This window comes from Anabrus simplex, chromosome 2 (assembly GCF_040414725.1).
Source record: "Anabrus simplex isolate iqAnaSimp1 chromosome 2, ASM4041472v1, whole genome shotgun sequence".
In the NCBI taxonomy this organism is placed as follows: Eukaryota; Metazoa; Arthropoda; class Insecta; order Orthoptera; family Tettigoniidae; genus Anabrus; species Anabrus simplex.
This window is the reverse complement of record NC_090266.1, coordinates 701,210,693-701,232,690: the sequence shown is the minus strand read 5'-3', so window position 1 is coordinate 701,232,690 and position 21,998 is coordinate 701,210,693. Positions and strand designations below refer to the sequence as shown.

General features: G+C 36.5%; 1 protein-coding gene across 2 annotated transcripts in view; it reads right to left on the bottom strand.

Annotated features, from left to right (window-relative positions):
• Positions 1–21,998, bottom strand: part of LOC136863045 (mitochondrial enolase superfamily member 1) — a 197,364-nt gene that overhangs the window by 149,353 nt on the left and 26,013 nt on the right. For both annotated transcript variants that reach the window (XM_067139367.2, XM_067139368.2), the window contains one exon: positions 17,556–17,658. In XM_067139367.2, coding sequence (XP_066995468.2) covers positions 17,556–17,658 — 103 coding nt within the window. The remainder of the gene's footprint in view (positions 1–17,555; positions 17,659–21,998) is intronic.

The following is a 21,998-nucleotide window of genomic DNA, read 5'->3' as shown; positions in this document are numbered from 1 at the left end:
GTGTATTTATCACGGGCGAGGGTAATCCCGTGGTGTTCCTCACATAGTGGGTACTAAGCGCAGGCAACGCAGACCCACGGCGCCGCTCATATAGTGGTACAACTCATAGGCAACGCCCAGACCCGTGGTGTTGCTCACGTGGATACGACTCACGGGTACTTGAAACCTACAGTGAACCTCTCTCTGCTGCTACTAATCACAAACCTATTTTGTACCTAATATAGTGGTACTACTCGCAAGTACAGGCAACCCCTGGTGTTCCCCGTGGGATGGTACTAATCAAAAGTAGTTTCATGGTTCTAATTCAATCATCCCTTGGTCGCCCCTTTTAGTCGCCTCTCACGGATACAAATGAAGTAACGGACGATGAGAGGAAAGGGTCATGAAGGGCGTGAAAATTAAAGACTCCCTAGGCCTCGAATGGTCTAATACCGTCGGGGTTGAAAAAGAACAAGAGTTGACCAAGAGAGGTCGGACGATAGTTTTCCGTGGTCTTCCATTTTCACACCAGGCAAATGCTGGGGCTGTACCGTAATTAACGCCAGGGCCGCTTCCTTTCCACTCCTAGCCTTTTCCTATCCCACCGTCGCCATAATACCTATCTGTGTTGGTGCAACGTAAAGCAAATTAAAAATATACTCGGTATACAGCGGTAATCCCGTCTATCGGACATGACTGACAACAAAAGACACAAAGCACATCACAACAAACAATGGTCAATGTAATATTATTGTTGTTCAGTGTTATGAACTTTCTGTATTGTAGGCCTTCACATTTAGTTTTCTTTAGACTCTGTGATATTAGGGCATCTTACGGAATTGCTTATAGTGTAGACTGTAGTTCCTTATTCCCCGACTTCACATAACGATTTTCATTAAATTCTGTTTACCCATTTTCTCGTGACTTGGCGGTGATATGGACTTAGCAACAAAAATCCCCATTCATGAGTATCTCTGTTATCATAGCCGGTACGGTAAAAATGTATAAGACATAAATGATCGGAAATTTAATACTATATAACTTTAGTAATGTAGTATTTGTCAATAGGACCACTAATAACACAAATTCGCCATAAGACTTATCTGTGTCGGTGCGACGTAAAGCCCCTAGCAAAAAAAAAAAAAAAAAAAAAAAAAAAAAAAAAAAAAAAAAACAAATATTTGAGAATTAAATTTTAGGCCTTCCCCTAAACTACCATTGCACTGAGCGTGAATAAAAATAATTCATGGCCTAGATTATAGCGACTTATTTCCCTACTTTGCATACTGATTTTTATTAAGATAGGACCATTAATAACATAAATATTTGAGAATAAAATTTTAGGTCTTCCCTAAACTACCATTTTCATCAGCTTGAATAAAATTATTTATAGCTTAGATTGTAACGACTTATTTCCTGACTTTGCATACCGATTTTCATTACATTCTCTTTAGCCATTTTCTAGTGATGTGTGTACATACGTACATACATACATACATACAGACAGACAGACAGACAGACAGACAGACAGACAGACATTACGGAAAAGTAAAAAGTGCATTTCCTTGTTACTGTGGACATGACCGATACAGAAATACCATTCTTTTCAAATTCTGAGCAATGTACAGACAAAACTCTTATTTTATATATATAGATCTTGAACATGTCAATGCAGCAAAACATAAAAAACATTCTTCAATGAGTGCACACATGCAAGAAACTGGACACTGTTTCACAAGTATTGAAAGGGATTTAAGAATTTTAAGAAGGGTAGAAAAGGGAAGAGTAATGACAGAATTGGAAAATATATACATTCACTTAGATCAGCAATACAATAAGAATAAAAACCTAAATGATGAAATTGAAATAAAGAACCCCCTCTTAGAACAATTACTGAAATTAATACAAATGCTTAAGTCTGACATAAATAAATTCTATAATAATTTTAATCCAACAAAGGTTAGTGATTCATTGATGTAAGCAAACTCATCTCCTCCCCGTACTACCCCTAGGCAGTCCCCTCCACCACCTACATTAGCTATCAATGCACTGCCTACCTTTGCTTCTCCTTCCCACTCCCCGCCAAAACACAAGCTCATTCACACTCACTCGTATAATACAAGGAGCACTAATGGAGCAACAAGCAGTTATCACGAAATTGTAAGTTACACCAGACAATTATGCAGCAGCAGGAAGGGTAAGTGATAATTCTCTCACCAAGAAGTTTATACAGACTTATAGTTGAAGTTTTATACATATTTTTTATTTACAGATATATCAACAAGCTCAATTCGAAATCTGCGGTGTTCATTCAAAAACTACTGCAGATTGAACGTTTTCATTTTACAAACAAATTCATTTAAGATTAACAAGACTGATGTAATGACAATCACTTGGATTTTTAGCCAATACATATTGTATTAGTGTTACTCCAGTAATATTGGGAATACGACAATGCTTTATAACACAGGCTATTATTAGCTTCATTTAATCGTTAAATATACAATGAATGTTCAAGGACAATTATACAATTCAAGAATATTGAATGAATACAATTAGCCAGATCTCATACAAAGGTTTCAAATAGATGGTTAATAGATGATTTTCATCTAAAAGTTTTTAAAAGACAATGTTAATGCCAAGATTTTAGACAAGTGTGTTTATGCTGAAGAAATAACTTTTTATTGCCACATGATCAGTAAAATATTTTAAGATTTGTCACTCAGGCTTGAAAAGCATATTTTAGTTCAATATAATATGTTCATGATCTTAAAACTTGGAGTAAATGTTAATTGGCTGAAGATGCACACTAAAAGGAGTGAAACATGTACCATGTTAACAATTTAATAAAGATGTTAATTCCACATTAGCTTATGATGTATTGAATAGGTGGTCTATAATAAAATTATAAAAATTTTGTATCATGTCTGTACTGGGAGGCACACCCGCCCCATTAATTTAAATCAAGCGCCTGGAAGAACGCTATCTGCCATCCTAAAGTTCCAACAACTAACGACAGGCAGGGGGTACCGCGGGTGTATTTTTCGTCTGCGTCCCCTACCCACAGGGGGTAGAGAGAGAGAGAAAAAGGAAGAAGAAAGAAGGGAACCGCCAAGGCACCCAAGACGACACCATGCCGGATCTCCTAAAGGATTTCATCCATATTAAAAATGCTTATAGGAAAAGATGGCAAAGATTTAGGGATGCAACTGACCGGGTGGAATACCTGGACCTAGCCCGGGAAGTACGAAATCGATTGCTGGAAAGAAAGATTGAAAAATGGAGGGAGACTTGCTGTAATCTATTAGAAAACGAGTCAGATCGCAAATTTTGGCAGATTCTCGCAGAAAACGAGTCAGATCGTGAATTTCGGCGGATTATATATCTAAAACAATAAGCATTCAATTGTAAATTTCAGTATAATACCGTAAGGAAGCACGGGTATCTTGCTAGTGTACTTATAAGGAGCCTCCGTTGCTCAGGCGGCAGCGCGCCGGCCTCTCACAGCTGGGTTCCGTGGTTCAAATCCCGGTCACTCCATGTGACATTCGTGCTGGACAAATCGGATGCGGGACAGGTTTTTCTCCGGATACTCCGGTTTACCCTATCATCATTCATTCCAGCAGTACTGTCCAATATTTAATTTCATTTGTCATTCATCGCACATTGCCCCAGAGGTGTGCTTCGGCAGCCAGCACAATTCCTACTGTCGCCGCAGGATGGGGCTTTATTCATTCCATTCCTGACCCTGTTGAATGACTGGAAACAGGCTGTAGATTTTCGATGTACTTATTCGGATCATAAACCGATCATTTTTAATCTTTCCTGGGTTTGATTTCAATAGCCATCTTTTCCTTCGGAGAACGTTCTTAGATTACAGTAGACTCTCCTGGCATATAAATAAAAATTTAAACACATTTGAAATAAACGATAGGAATGAGATTGACCGTCAAATTGTTCACCTCTATAATAAGGTCAATAATGCACGGAAGTATGTCATTCATATCGCCAGAAATCCCGCACACTTGCCTACGCGCGACAATGGTGCTGGTCACACTGTCAACAATGGCAATGGCAGCAGATGTAATTTACCGCCAAGTAGCGTTCTTGCATCTTCCTGTGGGGTCCAGAACATCTAATAATAAAAATAATAATAATAATAATAATAATAATCTGGACCGTCGTCAAATTGTGCGGACCGTGCTGGAAACGGGTCCTGGCCTGGTAATGACTACGAATACAGTCCAGCCATGGGTTCAGTACCGCCAAGGCACCCAAGACGACACCACGCCGGATCTCCTTCAGGATTTGATCCATACTAAAAATGCTTATAGGAAAAGATGGCAAAGATTTAGGGACTCAACTGACCGCGTGAAATACCTAGACCTATCCCGGGAAGTACGAAATCGATTGCTGCAAGAAGTTTGGACTTTTCTCTACAGATGTCTCTACCAAAACACTTATGTTATGCCCTCTGATGTGAAGAGGGATTATTAAGATTGCAAAGTAATTTGTTATTTTAAGGTTTACTAAACTGAATTGTTTATTCTTTGTTTTTGGTGTGGTAAAGTTTGCAACACTTCTATCTCTTCCCGCCAACTTTGGATGTTGGCCAATAGAAAATTTTGAATATTTATTTTTTGGCCAATTAGTTCTGTCTTGTATTTATTTAATTACCCATTAAGAATTGGGGGTGTGTCAGGCCTTAGCCCAGAGCTCTCTAGAACCTTCCTCTCGGGTATAAAAGCTGGCACATTTTTCGACCAGGCGGTCTTATTCATCGCTCCAGTCTAGTGTGTGTGTCCAGAACATTATTATTATTATTATTATTATTATTATTATTATTATTATTATTATCATTATTATTATAGATGTTCTGGACCCAACAGCAAGATGGAAGACCGCTACTTGGCGGTAAAATACATCTGCTGCCATTGTCATTGATGAGAATGTGACCAGCACCATTGTTGCGCGTAGGCAAGTGTGAGGGATTTCTGGCCATACGAATGACATACTTCCGTGCATTATTGACCTTATTATAGAGGTGAAAAACTGGACGGTCAATCTCATTCCTATCGTTTATTTCAAATGTGTTTAAATTTTTATTTATATGCCAGGAGAAGGTACTGTAATCTAAGAACGTTCTCCGAAGGGAAAGATGGCTCTTGAAAACGAACCCAGGAAAGATTAAAAATGATCGGTTTATGATCAGAATAAGTACATCGAAAATCTACAGCCTGTTTCCAATCATTCGCCAGGGTCAGGAATGGAATGAATAAAGCCCCCATCTAGCGGCGACAATAGGAATTGTGCCGGCAGCCGAAACCTGTCGCACTCCTCTGGGGCAATGATTAATGGATGAAAAATGAAATGATATTATATTGAACAGTGTTGCTGGAATGAATGATGACAGGGAAAACTGGAGTATCCGGAGAAAAACCTGTCCCACCTCCGTTTTGTCCAGCACGAATGTCACATGGAGACCGGGATTTGAACGACGGAACCCAGCTGTGAGGGGCTGCCACCTGAGCAACGGAGGCTCCTTATAAATACATTATGAACAGTAAAACCAAAACTAAAAGCAGGCGTGTTTCTTTATGTTTAAAGGAGATTCCAAACACCATTGTTTACGTCTATTACCTTCAGTTTTCAGATTAAAATAATTCACTTTTTTTCACTTTCACACCCCTCCCCCCCCCCCTCAAGTGAATTTTCCAGCAAAAAATACTTGTTTCTTTAATAGTAAAGGATCTTCTAAATACCAATTATCACGACTATAACTTCTTCAGTTTTTGATTTATGTGTCCTCATGAAAGGAATTCAACTCCTTTTCACTCACGCCTCCCAAGATGATCCTCCCCCCCACAAAACGGGCTTTTCTTTGTCTTTAAAGGAGATCCAAATACCAATTTTCACGTCTGTAGGCCCTAACAACTTTAGTTTTTAATAGATGCAAGTATTCTCATACAATTAAGTCAATTAATTTTTCAATTCTTTCACCTCCCCCCTCGCCATTCATTGGATTTTCCGAGAATTCGTGCTTAACTACTTTTAAAGCAGATTCCAAATATCAAATTTCACGTCTGTAATATCTTCATTTTTGAGATAACAGTAACCTAATTAAAAGAATTCAACACCATTTTCAGTCACTTCCCCCCCCCCCCCCCTCCACCCAAGTGCTATATCCGAAAACTAAAAATACACGTTTCCTTATTTTTATAGAGATAAAAATACCATTTTTCACTTCTGTCACATGTTAAGTTTCTTGAGATATACTGTATAAATTCTCATTTTAAAATTTAATCCCCTTTTTAGTTCCCCTTAAGAGGAGTTTCCAAAAACAAATTGTCTATGTTTCCTTACATTTACAGGAGATTCCAAATATCACTTTTTATGTCTGTAACATTCTACGTTTCTCAGATATTCTGTAGATACTGTCTTTCAAAAAATTCACCCAAATATGTCACTCCTGTTTAACTGCCATTAATTGGATTTTCCAAAAACAAAAAAATACGTGTTTCTTCATTTTTAAAGGAGATCCCATATACAAATTTTCAGTTCTGTAATATCTTCAGTTTCTGAGATATATGTATCCTCATTAAAGGCATTCAACCCATTATTCACCCTTTTACACCCCTCCTATTGGGATTTTCAAAAAAAAAAAAAAAAAAAAAAAAAAAAAAAAAAAAAAAAAAAAAACACAGGTTTCTTTATATTTAAAGGAGATTCAAAATACCAATTTTCACATCTGTAAATGTTTAAAATTTTAGGATGTAGATACACTCATTTTAGAAATTGACTCCCCTTTTCACCCCCATTATTTGGATTTTCCAAAAACGAAAAATACCTGTTTCTTTATTATTTTAAAGTAGACCCCAAATACCAATTTTCAGGTCTGTAATATCTTCAGGTTATGAAATATAATTAGCCTCATTAAAAGCATTCAACACATTTTCACCCTTTTCCACCCTTCCTATTGGGATTTTCTGAAAACAAAAATATACGTGTTTCTTTATTTTTAAAGGAGATTCTAAATACTAATTTTTTACATCTATAAACTTTAAAAGTTTTGTGATATAGATACACTCATTTTAAAAATTCACCCCCTCTCACCCCCCACCCATTAATTGGATTTTCCAAAAACAAAAAAGTACATGTTTCTTTATTTTTAAAGGAAATCCAAAACACCAATTTTCAGGTCTGTAATATATTCAGTTTCTGAGATATAAGTATCCTCATTAAATGCATTCAACCCATTTTTCACCCCTTTCCACCTTTCCCATTGGGATTTTCCGAAAACAAAAAAATATTTGTTTCTTTATTTTTAATGAAGATTCTAAATACCAATTTTTACATCTGTAAACTTTCAAAGTTTTGAGATATAGATACACTGATTTTAAAAATTCACCCCCCTTTACACACTCCCATTAATTGGATTTTCCAAAAACAAAAAAAAATACGTGTTTCTTTATTTTTAAAAGAGGTCAAAAGTACCAATTTTCAGGTCTGTATAACCATCAGTTTCTGAGATATAAATACCAGTATCCTGATTAAAGGCATTCAACCAATTTTTCACCCTTTTTCACCCCTCCTATTGGGATTTTCTGAAAACAAAAAAAAAAATACCTATTTCCTTATTTGTATAGAAGATTCTAAATATCATTTTTTACATTTCTAAACTTTTAAAGTTTTGAGATATAGATTCACTTATTTTAAAATTTCACCCCCCTTTTCACCCCCTTAGTGAAGGAATATCCAAAAATCCTCTCTTAGCGAGCACCTACATTTTAATATGAATGTATCCCCAAAATTTCATTTCATTATGTCCAGTAGTTTTGGCTCGGCGATGATGAATCTGTCAGTCAGTCAGTCAGCACAAGTTATTTTATATATATCTATATATATAAAATAGCTTGTCCTGACTGACTGACAGATTCATCATTGCCGAGCCAAAACTACTGGACATAAAGAAATGAAAGTTTGGGGATACATTCATATTACAGTGTAGGTACTCGCTAAGGGAGGATTTTTGGATATTCCATCTCTAAGGGGGATGAAATGGGGGGCAAATTTTTAAAATGAGTGTATCTATATCATGAAAACTTAACAGTTTAAAGACATGAACATTGGTATTTGGAATCTCCTTTAAAAATAAAGAAACATGTATTTTTTGGTTTTTGGAAAATCCTGTTGGGGGGGGGGGGGTGAGAAAAGGTGAAAAAGGGATTGAAATACCTTTCATGTGGATACTTATATCTCAAAAACTGAAGATGTTAAAGTCATAAAAATTGGTATTTGGAATCTTCTTTAAAAATAAAGAAACACATATTTTTTTGTTTTGGAAAATCTACTTAAGAGGTGGTGAACAGGAGTGACAAACTGGGTGAATTCTTAAAATGAGTATCTCAAAAACGTAACATGTTAGAGATGTGAAAATTGGTATTTGGAATCTGCTGCAAAAGTAAAGGAATACGCATAATTCGTTTTCTGAAAATCCACTTAAGGGGAAGTGTTAAAGGGGATAAATTTTTAAAATGAGCATTTATACAATATATATCAAATAACTGAACATGTTACAGATGTAAAAATTGGAATTTTTAATCTTATTTAAAAATAAAAGTAACACGCATTTGTTTGTTTTCAGAAAAAATAACACTTCAAAGGGGGAGGGGGGACTGAAAAAGGGGTTAAATTCTTTTTATGTGGATACTTATGTCTCAAAAACGGAACATGTTACAGATATGAAAATTGGTATTTGAAATCTCCTTTAAAAATAAACACGTATTCTTTTAATCGGAATATCCACTTAAGGGGGTGGGGTGGGTGAAGAGAAGTGAACTTTGTTGAATTCTTTTTATGGGGATACTTATACATCAAATACTGAAGATATTACAGGCGTGGAAATTGCTATTTGGAATCTCCTTTATAAATAAGGAAACATATTTTTAAATGTTTTCGGAAAAAGGTGAAAAGAGGTGAGAAAGGGGTTGAATACCTTTCTGAGGATACTTATATCTCAAAAACTGAAGATGTTACAGTCATGAAAAGTTTTATTTGGAATCTCCTTTAAAAAAACATGCATTTTGTTTTTGTAAAACCTATTTAAAGGGAAGGGTGAACAAGACTGACAAATGGGGTAAATTTTAAAAATGATAATCTCATAAATGTAACATGTTTCAGACATGAAAATTGGTATTTTTAATCTCTTTTAAATATAAAGTAATGCATACTGTTTTGTTTTCGGAAAAATCACTTGGGGGTGGGGCAAAAAGGACTGAAAGAGGGGTTGAATTATTTTTGTTAGGATACTGGTATTTCAAAATCTGAACATGTTACAGACATGAAAACTGGTATTTGGAATCTCCTTTATAAATAAGGAAACATGTATTTTTTTGTTTTCGTAAAATCCACTTAAAGGGGGTGTAAAAAGGACTGAAAAGGGGTTGAATTCTTCTTATGGGGATACTTATATCTCAAAAACTGAAATTGTTACAGACATGAAAATTTATATTTGGAATCTTCTTTAAAAATAAAGAAACACACATTCTTACGTTTTTGGAAAATCCAATTAAGGGTGGGTAAATGAATTGAAAAATGAGTATAATTCTTTGTATGAGGATACTTATATCACAAAAACGAAGGATGTTACGGATGTGAAAATTGGTATTTGGAATCTCCGTAAAAAATAAAGAAACAAGCATTTTATTTGGGGGGCGGGCAGGGGGGAACAACTAAAGGGGGGTTTAAAGAGAGTGGAATTCTTTTTATGAGGATACAAATAAGAAGTGGACTTAAAACAATACACCCCCAAGGGGTTTTGACTGGGGGATGAGGAATGATGACAAAAATATACATTTATAATAAACCGTTTGAATTACAAAGTTAAAATATCAAATGATATCCTAGATGTTAAATAACAGAATGTTTGATACAAATTTAACCCCTCAGAGAGTTAAATGAGGGTTAAGATACGAAAATAAATATATTAATTTCTTCCTCCAAAACGGTTTAACGTACGAAGACAAAATTCCAAATAGCAGTATATATTTTAAATCCTAGGTGTGAAATAGGAAATATGTTTAAACGTTCCACCGCTAAAGTGTCAAATGAGCTTAGCTCCGTAAACTAAATTATTCATCCCTCCAAACCCGTTTGGTATACAAAGTTGTAATTTTACAACGAGGGTATTCCTTTATGTCCTAGGTGTAAAATACCGTATACTTCAAAAAATTTCTCCCCTATGAGGTTTAGATGGTAGTTGATTCTCAGAAACACAATATCCATTCTTCCAAAACCGTTTCAGGCATGAACGTAACTTTTTTTTATGATGGGTGGTCTTCTATATCCTAGATGTTAATAAATATTAAAATACATTCACCCCTTAAAAAGTTATTTATTCCTCCATTACTGTTCAACGTACAAAATCAAAATTTGACAGTTTGGTAGCTTTTACGTCCTAGATGTTAAATCAGATATGCTTTAAAACATTCAAATTCTTCCGTACAAGGTTCAAGTGAGTGGTAGATTATAAAATAAATAATCATTCCCCAAAAACGAACTGAGGACGTATTTTACAGGCTCAGCTGAGTGTGGACTCTCCAAGATGTAAAACTTTGAAAAATAACTTTCATTTAAAAGCCGTAGTGAAGCACAGGTATCTTGCTAGTATATATATAAATGGAGTAAGTGCAGAACTGGAATCAGAGGTAAGAGTTTCTGTGGAAGATGTTATACTGTGCAAAGTTGTAAATACAGGACAGTGAGTGACTACAAAAAGACCTAGACAATGTTGTGAAAGAGACAGCAGACAATGCTATGATAGTAAACGGGATGAAAATGCAGGTTGTAAGCTTCACAAAGAGGAAAAGTCCTGTTAGTTAAATACTGTGTTGATGGGGGTGATCGTATCTCATGGAAATCACTGTAAATACCTATGTGTTAACAAAAGGAAGGATCTTCATTTGAGCAATCACATAACGAGGTTATAAAGAAAGTTTACAGGTCTCTCCCCTCACATGGTTATGAGGGTATTCAGGGGTTGCAGTAAGGATGTAAAGGCTGCTTGACTAAGTAATATGTTAAGAGCTGTCAGTGGAGAGATGTCATGGAATGACATTAGTAGATGAATAAGTTCAAGTAGAGAACTGGAAAAATACTACAGGATACAGACTTGCAAAGGAATTGATAAAAGGACCAAACAAGAAGCATACTAAAGGACTGTTGAAACTCAGCAGAGAAAATATAAGATGGGTAGTAGGACTGTTGACAGGACACTGCCACATGAAAAAACGACGACATAGAATTGGAGTACCGAGCTCAATATCTGCAGTCGCTTAAGTGCGGCCAGTATCCAGTATTAATAATCTTGACCATAGTGGCCGGTATTTGATCCGTATTGACTTGATCACAACAAATATGTAGGTGGATGGTCCGCCTTGTCAGTGTTAAATATTAATTATTTATATTTATTTACATAAGTCTAGTACATGTTTCGGGAATCTATATACATTCCCTTCATCAGCTAGTCAAATTAAAATTAAAATTCCTGTACACAAAAAGACCTAATATAAAGGGGGGCCCCCATTAAGAAATCCAAAACTATTGCCTATACAATTTAACATTTTTAAATCAAAGTGTGGATGCATGGAATTAAATTCCATCTAGTCAAATAGAATAAAACACAATAGAATGGAGTCTGTTTGCATTAAAATATTGAGCACTATTTTCTTGTTGTGGCGTTAGATCACTGTGTACTTGAAGATCTGATAATTTCTTGTAAAATTCAATTGGAGTTGAGAATAAAAGAATAGTGCAAAAACTTATTATCATGCCGAAACCATCCGATAATGGGCGTGTTATGCAGCCAGGTGATGTGAGCTTAAAATGATCTGTAAGAGGGAGAAGTAAAATAGAAACTGTAATCGGAAGACTATTACAAACAAAATGAGAATACAATGCGTAAAGTTATTAAAACTTACCAATATAATGATACAAGAAGTACGTGAAGCTGTCATATAACTATTAACAACCTCAGCCGCTTTTATATATCCTTAATAGTTATATGACAGCTTCACGTACTTCTTGTATCATTATATTGGAAAGTTTTAATAACTTTACGCGTTGTATTCTCCTTTTGTTTGTTATAGTCTTCCGATTACAGTTTCTATTTTAGTTCTCCCTCTTACAGATCCTTTTAAGCTCACATCACCTGGCTGCATAACACGCCCATTATCGGATGGTTTCAGCATGATAATAAGTTTTTGCACTATTCTTTTATTCTCAATTCCAATTGAATTTTACAAGAAATTATCGGATCTTCAAGTACACAGTGATTTAACGCCACAACAAGAACATAGTGCTCAATGTTTTAATGCATACAGACTCCATTCTATTGTGTTTTATCCTATTTGACTAGATGGAATTTAATTCCATGCATCCACACTTTGATTTTAAAATGTTAAATTGTATAGGCAATAGTTTTGGATTTCTTAATGGGGGTCCCCCTTTTTATTAGGTCTTTTTATGTACAGGAATTTTAATTTGACTAGCTGATGAAGGGAATGTATATAGATTCCCGAAACATGTACTAGACTTATGTAAATAAATATAAATAATTAATATTTACATACATATTGGTCAGTATCAAGTATTTGGGAGATAGTGGGTTCGAACCCCACTGTCGGCAGCCCTGAAGATGGTTTTCTGTGGTTTCCCATTTTCACACCAGGCAAATGCTGGGGCTGTACCTTAATTAAGGCCACGGCCACTTCTTTCCCACTCCTGGCCCTTCCCTGTCCCATCGTCGCAAAAAGACCTATCTATGTCGCTGCGGCGTAAAGCAACTTGCAAAAAAAAATAATAATAATTGGAGTAATAAGAGACAATATAGTAGGAAATGCAATGAAGCAGAGGAATCAGCTGAACACATACTTTTCGAATGTGAGGTGCTCGGTAGAATCAAACTCTCCACTCTAGGACTACCAGGTAAAGAGAGAGAAAAAATCCAAGAAGACCCAATAAGAACAACCTGCAGCTTTGTGAAGGGAGCAGGTATATCTAGGTGGGAATGAAGGAAAAACATGGTAGCAAAAGATCTTAGAGGTTGACGCTAATTAGAAGCTAATATTTAGAGGCCCAATGAATTAAAGAAGAAGAAGAAAAAGTTCAAGTAGAGCTTTTAAAAGTAGGAAAGATCATAATATGAAGATAAAGTTGGAATTCAAGAGGACAAATTGGGCAAAATATTAATTTATAGGATGAGGAATAAGGGACTGGAATATTTTATCAAGGGAAATGTTCAATAAATTTTCAAGTTCTTTGGAAACATAAAAAAAAAGGGATAGGTAAACACTTGATAGGTAATCTACCACCTGGGAGGCAGCTCTAAATGCAGATCACTGATGATTGATTTGAGAGGTACAGTCCAGTATACCTGGGAAATGTAGTACAGGATGTAAAGGCTGGAAGATTAAGCATTTGTTCAGCCTCCGAGATATATGCTGCAACATATGCAACACTGAATGACACCTTAACACACACCCCCACCCCCCCAACCCACCCAGTGTATGTGGCATAATGTTATGCCCACTGGTCTGTTGTGATCGCAGCTTGTACGGCGTACACTTCAAATGAAGGACAGTAATGCTGACAATGTAATTCATGATAATAAGCTGAGAAATGCAAACGTATGGGGGGGACTATCATACCAAGTTCCAGTATTGACACGTGCAGCTGTCCAGGATAACCAATTTAGCATACATTTATAATATGTTTGATAATATTTTAAATATAATATTATGTAATATGTTGTTATTAATATTGCAAATTTTTAAAATCATTTTTCATCTGCCCATTTGGAAATTATAGCAAAATTCATACGATACTGCACTCAGCATTGCAAGTACGCTAGAAATAATGCATGCTCTGGATGCAGCCCAGGGTATTACAATGCCACGCTTGAGGGGTTAAAGGAGTGGTACTGGGCGAGTTGGCCGTGCGGCTAGGAGCGTGCAGCTGTGAGCTCGCATCCGGGAGATAGTGGGTTCGAACCCCACTGTCGGCAGCCCTGAAGATGGTTTTCCATGGTTTCCCATTTTCACACCAGGAAAATGCTGGGGCTGTACCTTAATTAAGGCCACGGACGCTTCCTTCCCATTCCTAGGCCTTCCCTGTCCTATCGTCACCATAAAACCTATCTGTGTCGGTGCGACGTAAAGCAAAAAAAAAAAAAAGCAGAGGTAAAAATTCACTATCGGAAGGCAACCGGTTTTAACACCAAAAGAAGAGATGCATCTTGTGCAGTGTCCTGAAATGTGTAAAAGGAAATCAAGTGGTAAAAGAGCTGATAGGAAGGGACATTAAATGTGTTCTTTAGTTGTTTTCAAGTCTCAAAAGGTCATGGTCATTTATTTAAAATGAAGTATTTAATTACATAATGTTAGTTTGTTAGTAGTAATTTCAGTAACTTAGGTATACCATTCAGATGTCTAAAACTGTATCAAATTTGTAAGCAACATGTTGTTGAATAAAAGAGAAGAGAGAAAATATTTTTCTTTTAGAAAAGAAAAATTTATAAAACTCCAAATATTAGGATTATTATAACTACTGATTGGACTTAGAAATACAGACAGCAAAACTGTTATTCAGGTACAATATATTGCTGACCGGTTTTACTACATGTACTTGGTAAATCCAAACAAAATTCAAAATCTTGCAATTCTAGGGTGCTACATATTTCCAGTGTACACAGCTGAATAAACAAAAGATTGAACATTTAAAAACAAATTTAAAAAAATTAAATTCAGATTAACTTAACTGTATAGTTTTTTAAAATGCTATGGAGGGTAAGAGAAGTAGAGGGAGACCAAGATGATGATGGTTAGACTCGGTTTCTAACAATTTAAAGATAAGAGGTATAGAACTAAATGAGGCCACAACACTAGTTGCAAATCTCGGATTGTGGCGATGTTTAGTAAATTCTCAGAGGCTTGCAGACTGAACGCTGAAAGGCATAACAGTCTATAATGATAATGTATGTATGTATGTATGTATGTATGTATGTTGAAAACTGATCAGTTTTACCATACATTAAGAGGCTCATAAAAATATTAATTCATTCATTCATTCATTCATTCATTCAAGAAGCTGATACTTTCAGATTTAAAGCTACTCTTAAAAATATGTGATTACATCAATTACGTTAACAAACTCAGAGCAGGAAACAAAGATATGTAAAAGTAGTAGAGTAATAGGGATGATAGAAGAAACAAGAAAGGACAGAATAAGAAATTAGTACATCAGGAAAAAAATTGGAGTGGAAAAGCTTTACAACAGAATGGAGAGGGACAAACTTAGATGATTTGGACATGTTAAAATGATGGAAGAGGGAAGGATGCTGAAGCGGATGATACAGACCCAGATAGACAGTGGGAGGGCAAAAGGGAGACTCAGACTAAGGTGGTTGAAAAAGGTGCCATAAACATCACAACCTGGCAGGAGTTGGACAAGGCAAATGGATGATGATGATAATGTAAAGGTAGTTATTTAGTCACAATCTCAGGGCATACTAACTATCAGAAATGCATAATGTACTGTTGTTGTAGTTAACTATTCTAGAAACATGATGGTCATTAGCATCATACCCTTGAATATAAGTAATGGAAATGAACAAACAAACAAAAAAAAAACAAATCGAGAAAGATACGAACATGAATGAGAACACATAATGCTGTAGATCTGCCAAGATAGCCCTGCAATGAGTGATGAAACCTGCTCTCCTGACTAAGCTGGGTAGCAGAAATGAGCTCATTGTTGGCTGAGAAGGAACAGATGTAGAAGAATTGGAATTGATAAGGACTGATCTATTTGAAGATGGCAGTGCATGAAAATGTAGAGAGTTTCCTAGTTCCATTACTTATATTGACCTGCTGGGTTCCTTTTGGTTTTTCCTATGTTCCTAGTCTTTACCACCTGCATTCATCTTTGATCATTTTGTCTCTTAGCTTTTCCTGTGTCTATCTGGCTTTCTTCTTTTCCCACACTTCCCATATCATGACCGAAGATCTGTCAAGATGGCCCCTCAATGAGTGTTGAAGCCCTACCTCTTGATGAAGCTGGGAAGTAGAATCAAGCTTGTCGGGGTTAAGAAGAAATGAATGCAGAAGAATTGGGATTGGTGAAGAGGAACCCTATCTATTTGAAAACAGCAGTGCATGAAGATGTGAAGACTGTCCTAGACCTAGTCCTTTTTTTTTTTTTTCATGTTTGTTCCTGTCTCCTTTACTATGGTACTGCTCCCTCTTTCAATGTTCACTTGATGACTTTATCCTATTAAGAGTTCTCATTCATGTTCTTATCTTTCTGTACCTATGTACTTATTCTAAACTTCATGTGAAATTACCTCTGATTTTGTGAAAGGTCTCAACTGAAAGCTGAAAATGCTGTGATTGTGGGAAAATTATACTGCCTACAAATTTCAGACATTCAGTTATTTAAAAACTGAAGAAAGCAACTTGTGTTTAGCATGAAGTATCTCAGGTGCTCCCATCTTGAAATCTATACACGTACCTTCTCTCAATACTACCAGAGAGCTCCAAAGCCTATGATTTAGTCAAATTCATTGTCTGCTAGATGAAGTACTGGGCTGAACAGTGTTACAACTTCTATATATTTCCTGTAATTTGAACTTAGCAAGAAAATTTGGAGGGAATTATAATATCTATGGTGTTGGGTTATGTATGTTTATATGATGAGTGCCACCAGTTATGCAAGGAAACACGGAAGAACTTTGGTCCCTTCCTTTTTCCTGTGTTTACCTGGCTTTCAACTTATCCACATTTCACATATCAAGACTGAAGATCTGGTAAGAATGGGCCTCTCAATGAGGTTGAATGCTTGCCTGCTGTTAAAAAAAACGAAACAAAAATGGACTTGTTGGAGTAAACAAGTGGACTAAAAAGGAATGAAATGAAATGAAATGATATGACACAGAGAGAGAGCCCATTTTCATGAAGACAGCAATGTATGAAGGTATGTAGTTTGTCATTGTCCTGTCGTATATTCCTGATCATCCTTATCCCTCCTATCTCTTTCTCCCTCTTCCCACATGACTCATCATTGTATTTATCCTTATATATGTTCCTACCCCATTTGTAGCTTTCTGAATCTGGTTTTGTTTGCTGCGTGCTTAAATCAATAAAGGACTGTATCATACCAGACTCTGAATTCAGGAAATGTATAAAAACTGTGTAGGTTTTCAGGTAATATATCAATGATACTGGACAATATCTGTTTAAAAGTGAATTGTCAATCCATCTTAATGTACAAAATAGTGAGGTCAGCTACACATGCATATTTAAATAAGACATAACAGTTTTCAGGAATATCAGATGAATAACACAAGCTATCTGAAAACTGAATGTTTTGCTATGACCTTGATTCCGTTCCATAGCAGAAACCACAACTGTTCAAATAATGCCAAAAGGTTTAATGTCAACACACTGGAATTATTAAATAGAAGATAGATATTTAAAAAATGTATTATCCACTGAAATGAAATGAAATAGCAAATAACTCACCGATTTCCGTGCCACGGCCCAATGTGAAAGTGAGACCATGGCCTTCCACACCACGATCTGTGTACACTACAACATAGGCACAGGAGTAGTCTGGATCAGTATGCTGAAAATAGGACAAAAAGGAAATGTAATCTAGTATAACATAATATACTGCTATAAAAGGAATGCAACACCATGAATACTGCTTTCACTTACCACTAGACTATGCCTGCAGGAAATACAGGTAATGCAGGGGTATTACATGTTTACATGCACCTTCCTGAAGTAGAGGATGTAAGAAGTGTACTCACATATCATATCAATACATATACTATGTAACCTCTTTGGGCATTCTGTATTCTTGAATACCGATGATCAGATATCAAATGGTATAGAAAAACAATTCATGAGATATATTGACCCTTGCATTTGCACCTGTTAATATATTACTGCAAGATCTCTAGGTGGTTTGACAGAACACATCAAGCATCAACATGCGTCATATTCTAATGGGGCCATAATATTAATCATATTCCAATATTCAATGGGGAAGAGGTCAGCAATTATGCTAGTCAGAAATATTGACTGGTGGTACTCAACACCATGATTCCAGGGATAGAGCCTGTAAGTCATAGGTGAATACACTGTGAATAATATCATTCCACAAGTCTATGTAATATACGCATATATAACCAACACTAGAACAAAAGCAGAACCTACTGTCACTGCTAAATACTACAGAGTATTATTTGACTCCCCAAGTAATATACTCATGGCATCATTTGAGATGTGCACAAGCAGAACTTGTTATGAGTATATGATTTCAAATAGTCTATGCTGAAACCTCTTGCACCACAATGACTCTGTACTGTGGAAGCCATGTGGCCAATGCTACACTTACAGGGCATCAGTCACGATGGGGAAACTGTACAACATGGCTGTTTAAACTCTGGTTTACAAGTATTGAATAGAACACTGTTGCTAACATCAAAGCATCACTATCACGTCACATACAACATGTGCTGTAATTCTCCGATAGACCATCAAGCCTCTCAAAGGTCTATAATACTACTCCTTTCAAATGGGTTATACAAAAGAAGGCAAATAGTCAAATTTGGTGTTTAATCAACAATATTTTTAGGATAATAACCATTTAACCCAACAACCGGTAAACATCACGATTGCGACGTATTTCCGTGTAGCTTTACCGCTAAAGTTGCCATCGCGACGCATTATGTCAGCGCTTACTAATCTCGTGATAGCTCCTTTATTGCCAATGTATTGATCAGATATTGTACACCAATTTAAAGAGGAAAGTCTGTTTATAATAATAACACATCAGTAAAGTAATTTAGAATCATGGAGAAGACTGGCATATGCGTGGAAAAAGAACATATTGCAGACAGTCATCTTCTTTGTTATGGTTGCCTTGCATGCATTTCCAATGGTATTTGTATCTACAGTAAAAATGAGTGAATTGTCATGAAGCAGTGGAATTCCTGACTGTATTAGATTCATAAGGCGAAGAAGATACTGATGTCCTTCTGGATGAAGGAAATGATGATTCTGAAATGAGCTGGTACACCCTCAGGAAAGAAAGTTTTAGAATAATAACCATTTAACCCAACAACTTAGCTGTTCAACTGCAGAAAAAAATCACGCAGCCACTTCTCGTGACAAGGATGTAATTGCGGTGTTCATCAACACTGCTATCATAAATTAGAAGAGTACTGGAGACCCATGAAGACAGGAAGTAAGAGAAACCACCCTCAAGATGCCGAGGATGAGGCCAACTAAGTGTTTGTGTTGCCATTGATGCTTTCATGGCCCGTACTTATAGACATGATATAGGCTTTTGGGCTTATGCCGTGTCAAGAAAATAAGGTGAAATTCTTTACATTTCGCAGAGAACTTTGCTCTGCGTCATCAGAAGAAAATCTCGACTGTCCAAAGAAAGGCTTGAATTTAGACGTTGTAATGAAAGTGGAAATGGTACATTCATTCGTCACCAGATGGCTACGCAGATGTGGTACAACTCTTTTTTTTTTTTTTTGCTAGTTGCTTTACGTCGCACCGACACAGATAGGTCTTATGGCGATGATGGGACAGGGAGGGGCTAGGAGTGGGAAGGAAGTGGCCGTAGCCTTAATTAAGGTACAGCCCCAGCATTTGCCTGGTGTGAAAATGGGAAACCACGGAAAACCATCTTCAGGGCTGCCGACAGTGGGGTTCGAACCTACTATCTCCCGAATACTGGATACTGGCCGCACTTAAGTGACTACAGCTATCGAGCTCGGTAACGGTACAACACTAGCGTTTGAAGTGAAAGCTAACGGAACCATCAGAATCAGTCTGAGAGGGTCACATAATATAACCTAACATGTGTACGCACATATGAGGGTATGACATTGACACAAGCCTGGAACGAAACATCCGGGGATGAGGAATGTACAAATTTGGAAAATGCCCAAACGAAATAACAATACTGAAGGGACAGGGAAGGGAACTACCTACATAAATCCTTAATGGCTGGCAACCAGGTATTACGTAATTGATAGCCAGTGTCCCTGTTGAAATTGTTACGATTTCTACATATTTCCACAGCTTCCCGTATAATCCTGGACCTCTAGTGTCTAGTGTGGGTAAGAGCTCGAGCATCTTGGAACATGACATCATGACGCAACGATAGAGCATGCTCAGCTATTTCTGATTTGTCTGGCTGGTTGAGATGAATATTACGTTCATGTTCCTTGATACGAGCACCAATGGACCGGCATGTTTGGCCAACGTATACCTTACTGCAAGTACAGGGAATTTCGTATACCCCAGGATGTAAAAATGGGGACAATTTGTCCTTGGTTTTACCCAGACTGTGAGCAATTTTAATGACGGTGAAAAACACGGTTTTTCAGGACCTTGGCAATTCGATCTGTGGTGTTGTGAATGAAAGACAGGTAGGCAGTTCCCTTCAACTCTTCCTTCTGTGAGCTTTGCTTGGTCGTTTCTCTGGGATGCAGGGTTCTATGAATCTGAAAATCGCTGTAACCATAACCCTTGAAAGTGACTTTGAGTGAGTCCATCTCCACCTGGATATTTGATGGCTCACAAATTCGTCTCACCCTCTTGGTGAGTGTTGTGAGAATGCCTTGTTTCTGTGCTGGATGGTGGTAAGAATCTGCATGAAGATAGCGATTTGTGTGGGTAGGGAAGTTATTGAATGAGACAGAAAACTTGTACATTTATTTGGAACAAACTTATAATAAAAATAATAATCTTAACAATGTTATTGACAACAAAAATCCGTTATACGAGGCAACTCCGAGGTTAATCCAGGCCGTAAATCAGAATAAAGTCCCCAGTTCATTTAAATCACAGCACGCATGCGCTCCAATTGCCACGCCTAATGCTGGGCCCGCCCGATCCAATTTGAGTAACGCCTCTCAAGCAACAACACAGACGCACAAATTGAAACTCAATCCCCCTTCCCCTCTACACTCCACCCCTCTGTTACCGCATCAATACTTCACTAGGAGTAGTAAGGTTAGTTGTTCAGACGCAACCGGAACAGGCGGTTCCAGCTAACATCGACAAGATAAGTAAGTTTGTCCACTTTTATGCTGCAAACACTTTCACTTTACAATTATGATTATATTGGGCTCTACATTCACATTCCAAATTCCTTTTTTCTCTTATTCAGTTACAGAGATCTCATAATTCCTCCCAAGGTTGAACAATGCACCAATGGGAACGTTAATCGAGAAGAATGGCACAATATTCAAAAAAAATTTATCATATGAGCACCAATGAACAATACCAACAATATGTTTCCAACATACATGCTTTAACCTATTAAACATTACTGTCCAACCATGCTTCTTTCTAAAGGAATATTCAAATCCAACACGATCGACTTTAACCACGGTTCTGGTTTTGCAACAATATACTTATGATAATGACCATAACCACCTTTGAACGAACCAGCTGTAAAACCTTCAACCTAATGTTCATCCATAAATTTGGAGAAGCCCAAATTCACGCTGTGATCAATCTCTAGTCAAACAGTTGGGAATACTCCAATTCACGCTGTGATCATTCTCTAGCCAATACGTACACATTTGCATAAACTTTCATCCAGACATCTCAAACATTTTCTAGTCATTGTAAAATAAAATATTTTATTGCTTCCTTGTTCACAAATTCTGGCATTTAGTTAATGTACATATTGTAAACTATGTAAATATGTAATAAGCGTAAGACCATTGTATTTAGTATTTGAAATTAATTCAAGTTTAGTATTAAGTTCCAATGTTAACAGATTTAAGACTTGACCTTAAGATTAGTATTAGGCTAAAGATGCCCAAAACTAGGGCGAAACATGTCCCTAACTAGTGCTTATATTTCATGTAGAATTTAATCACTACAAAATATAATTGTATTAAATAGGTGGACACAGTAATTTTATTC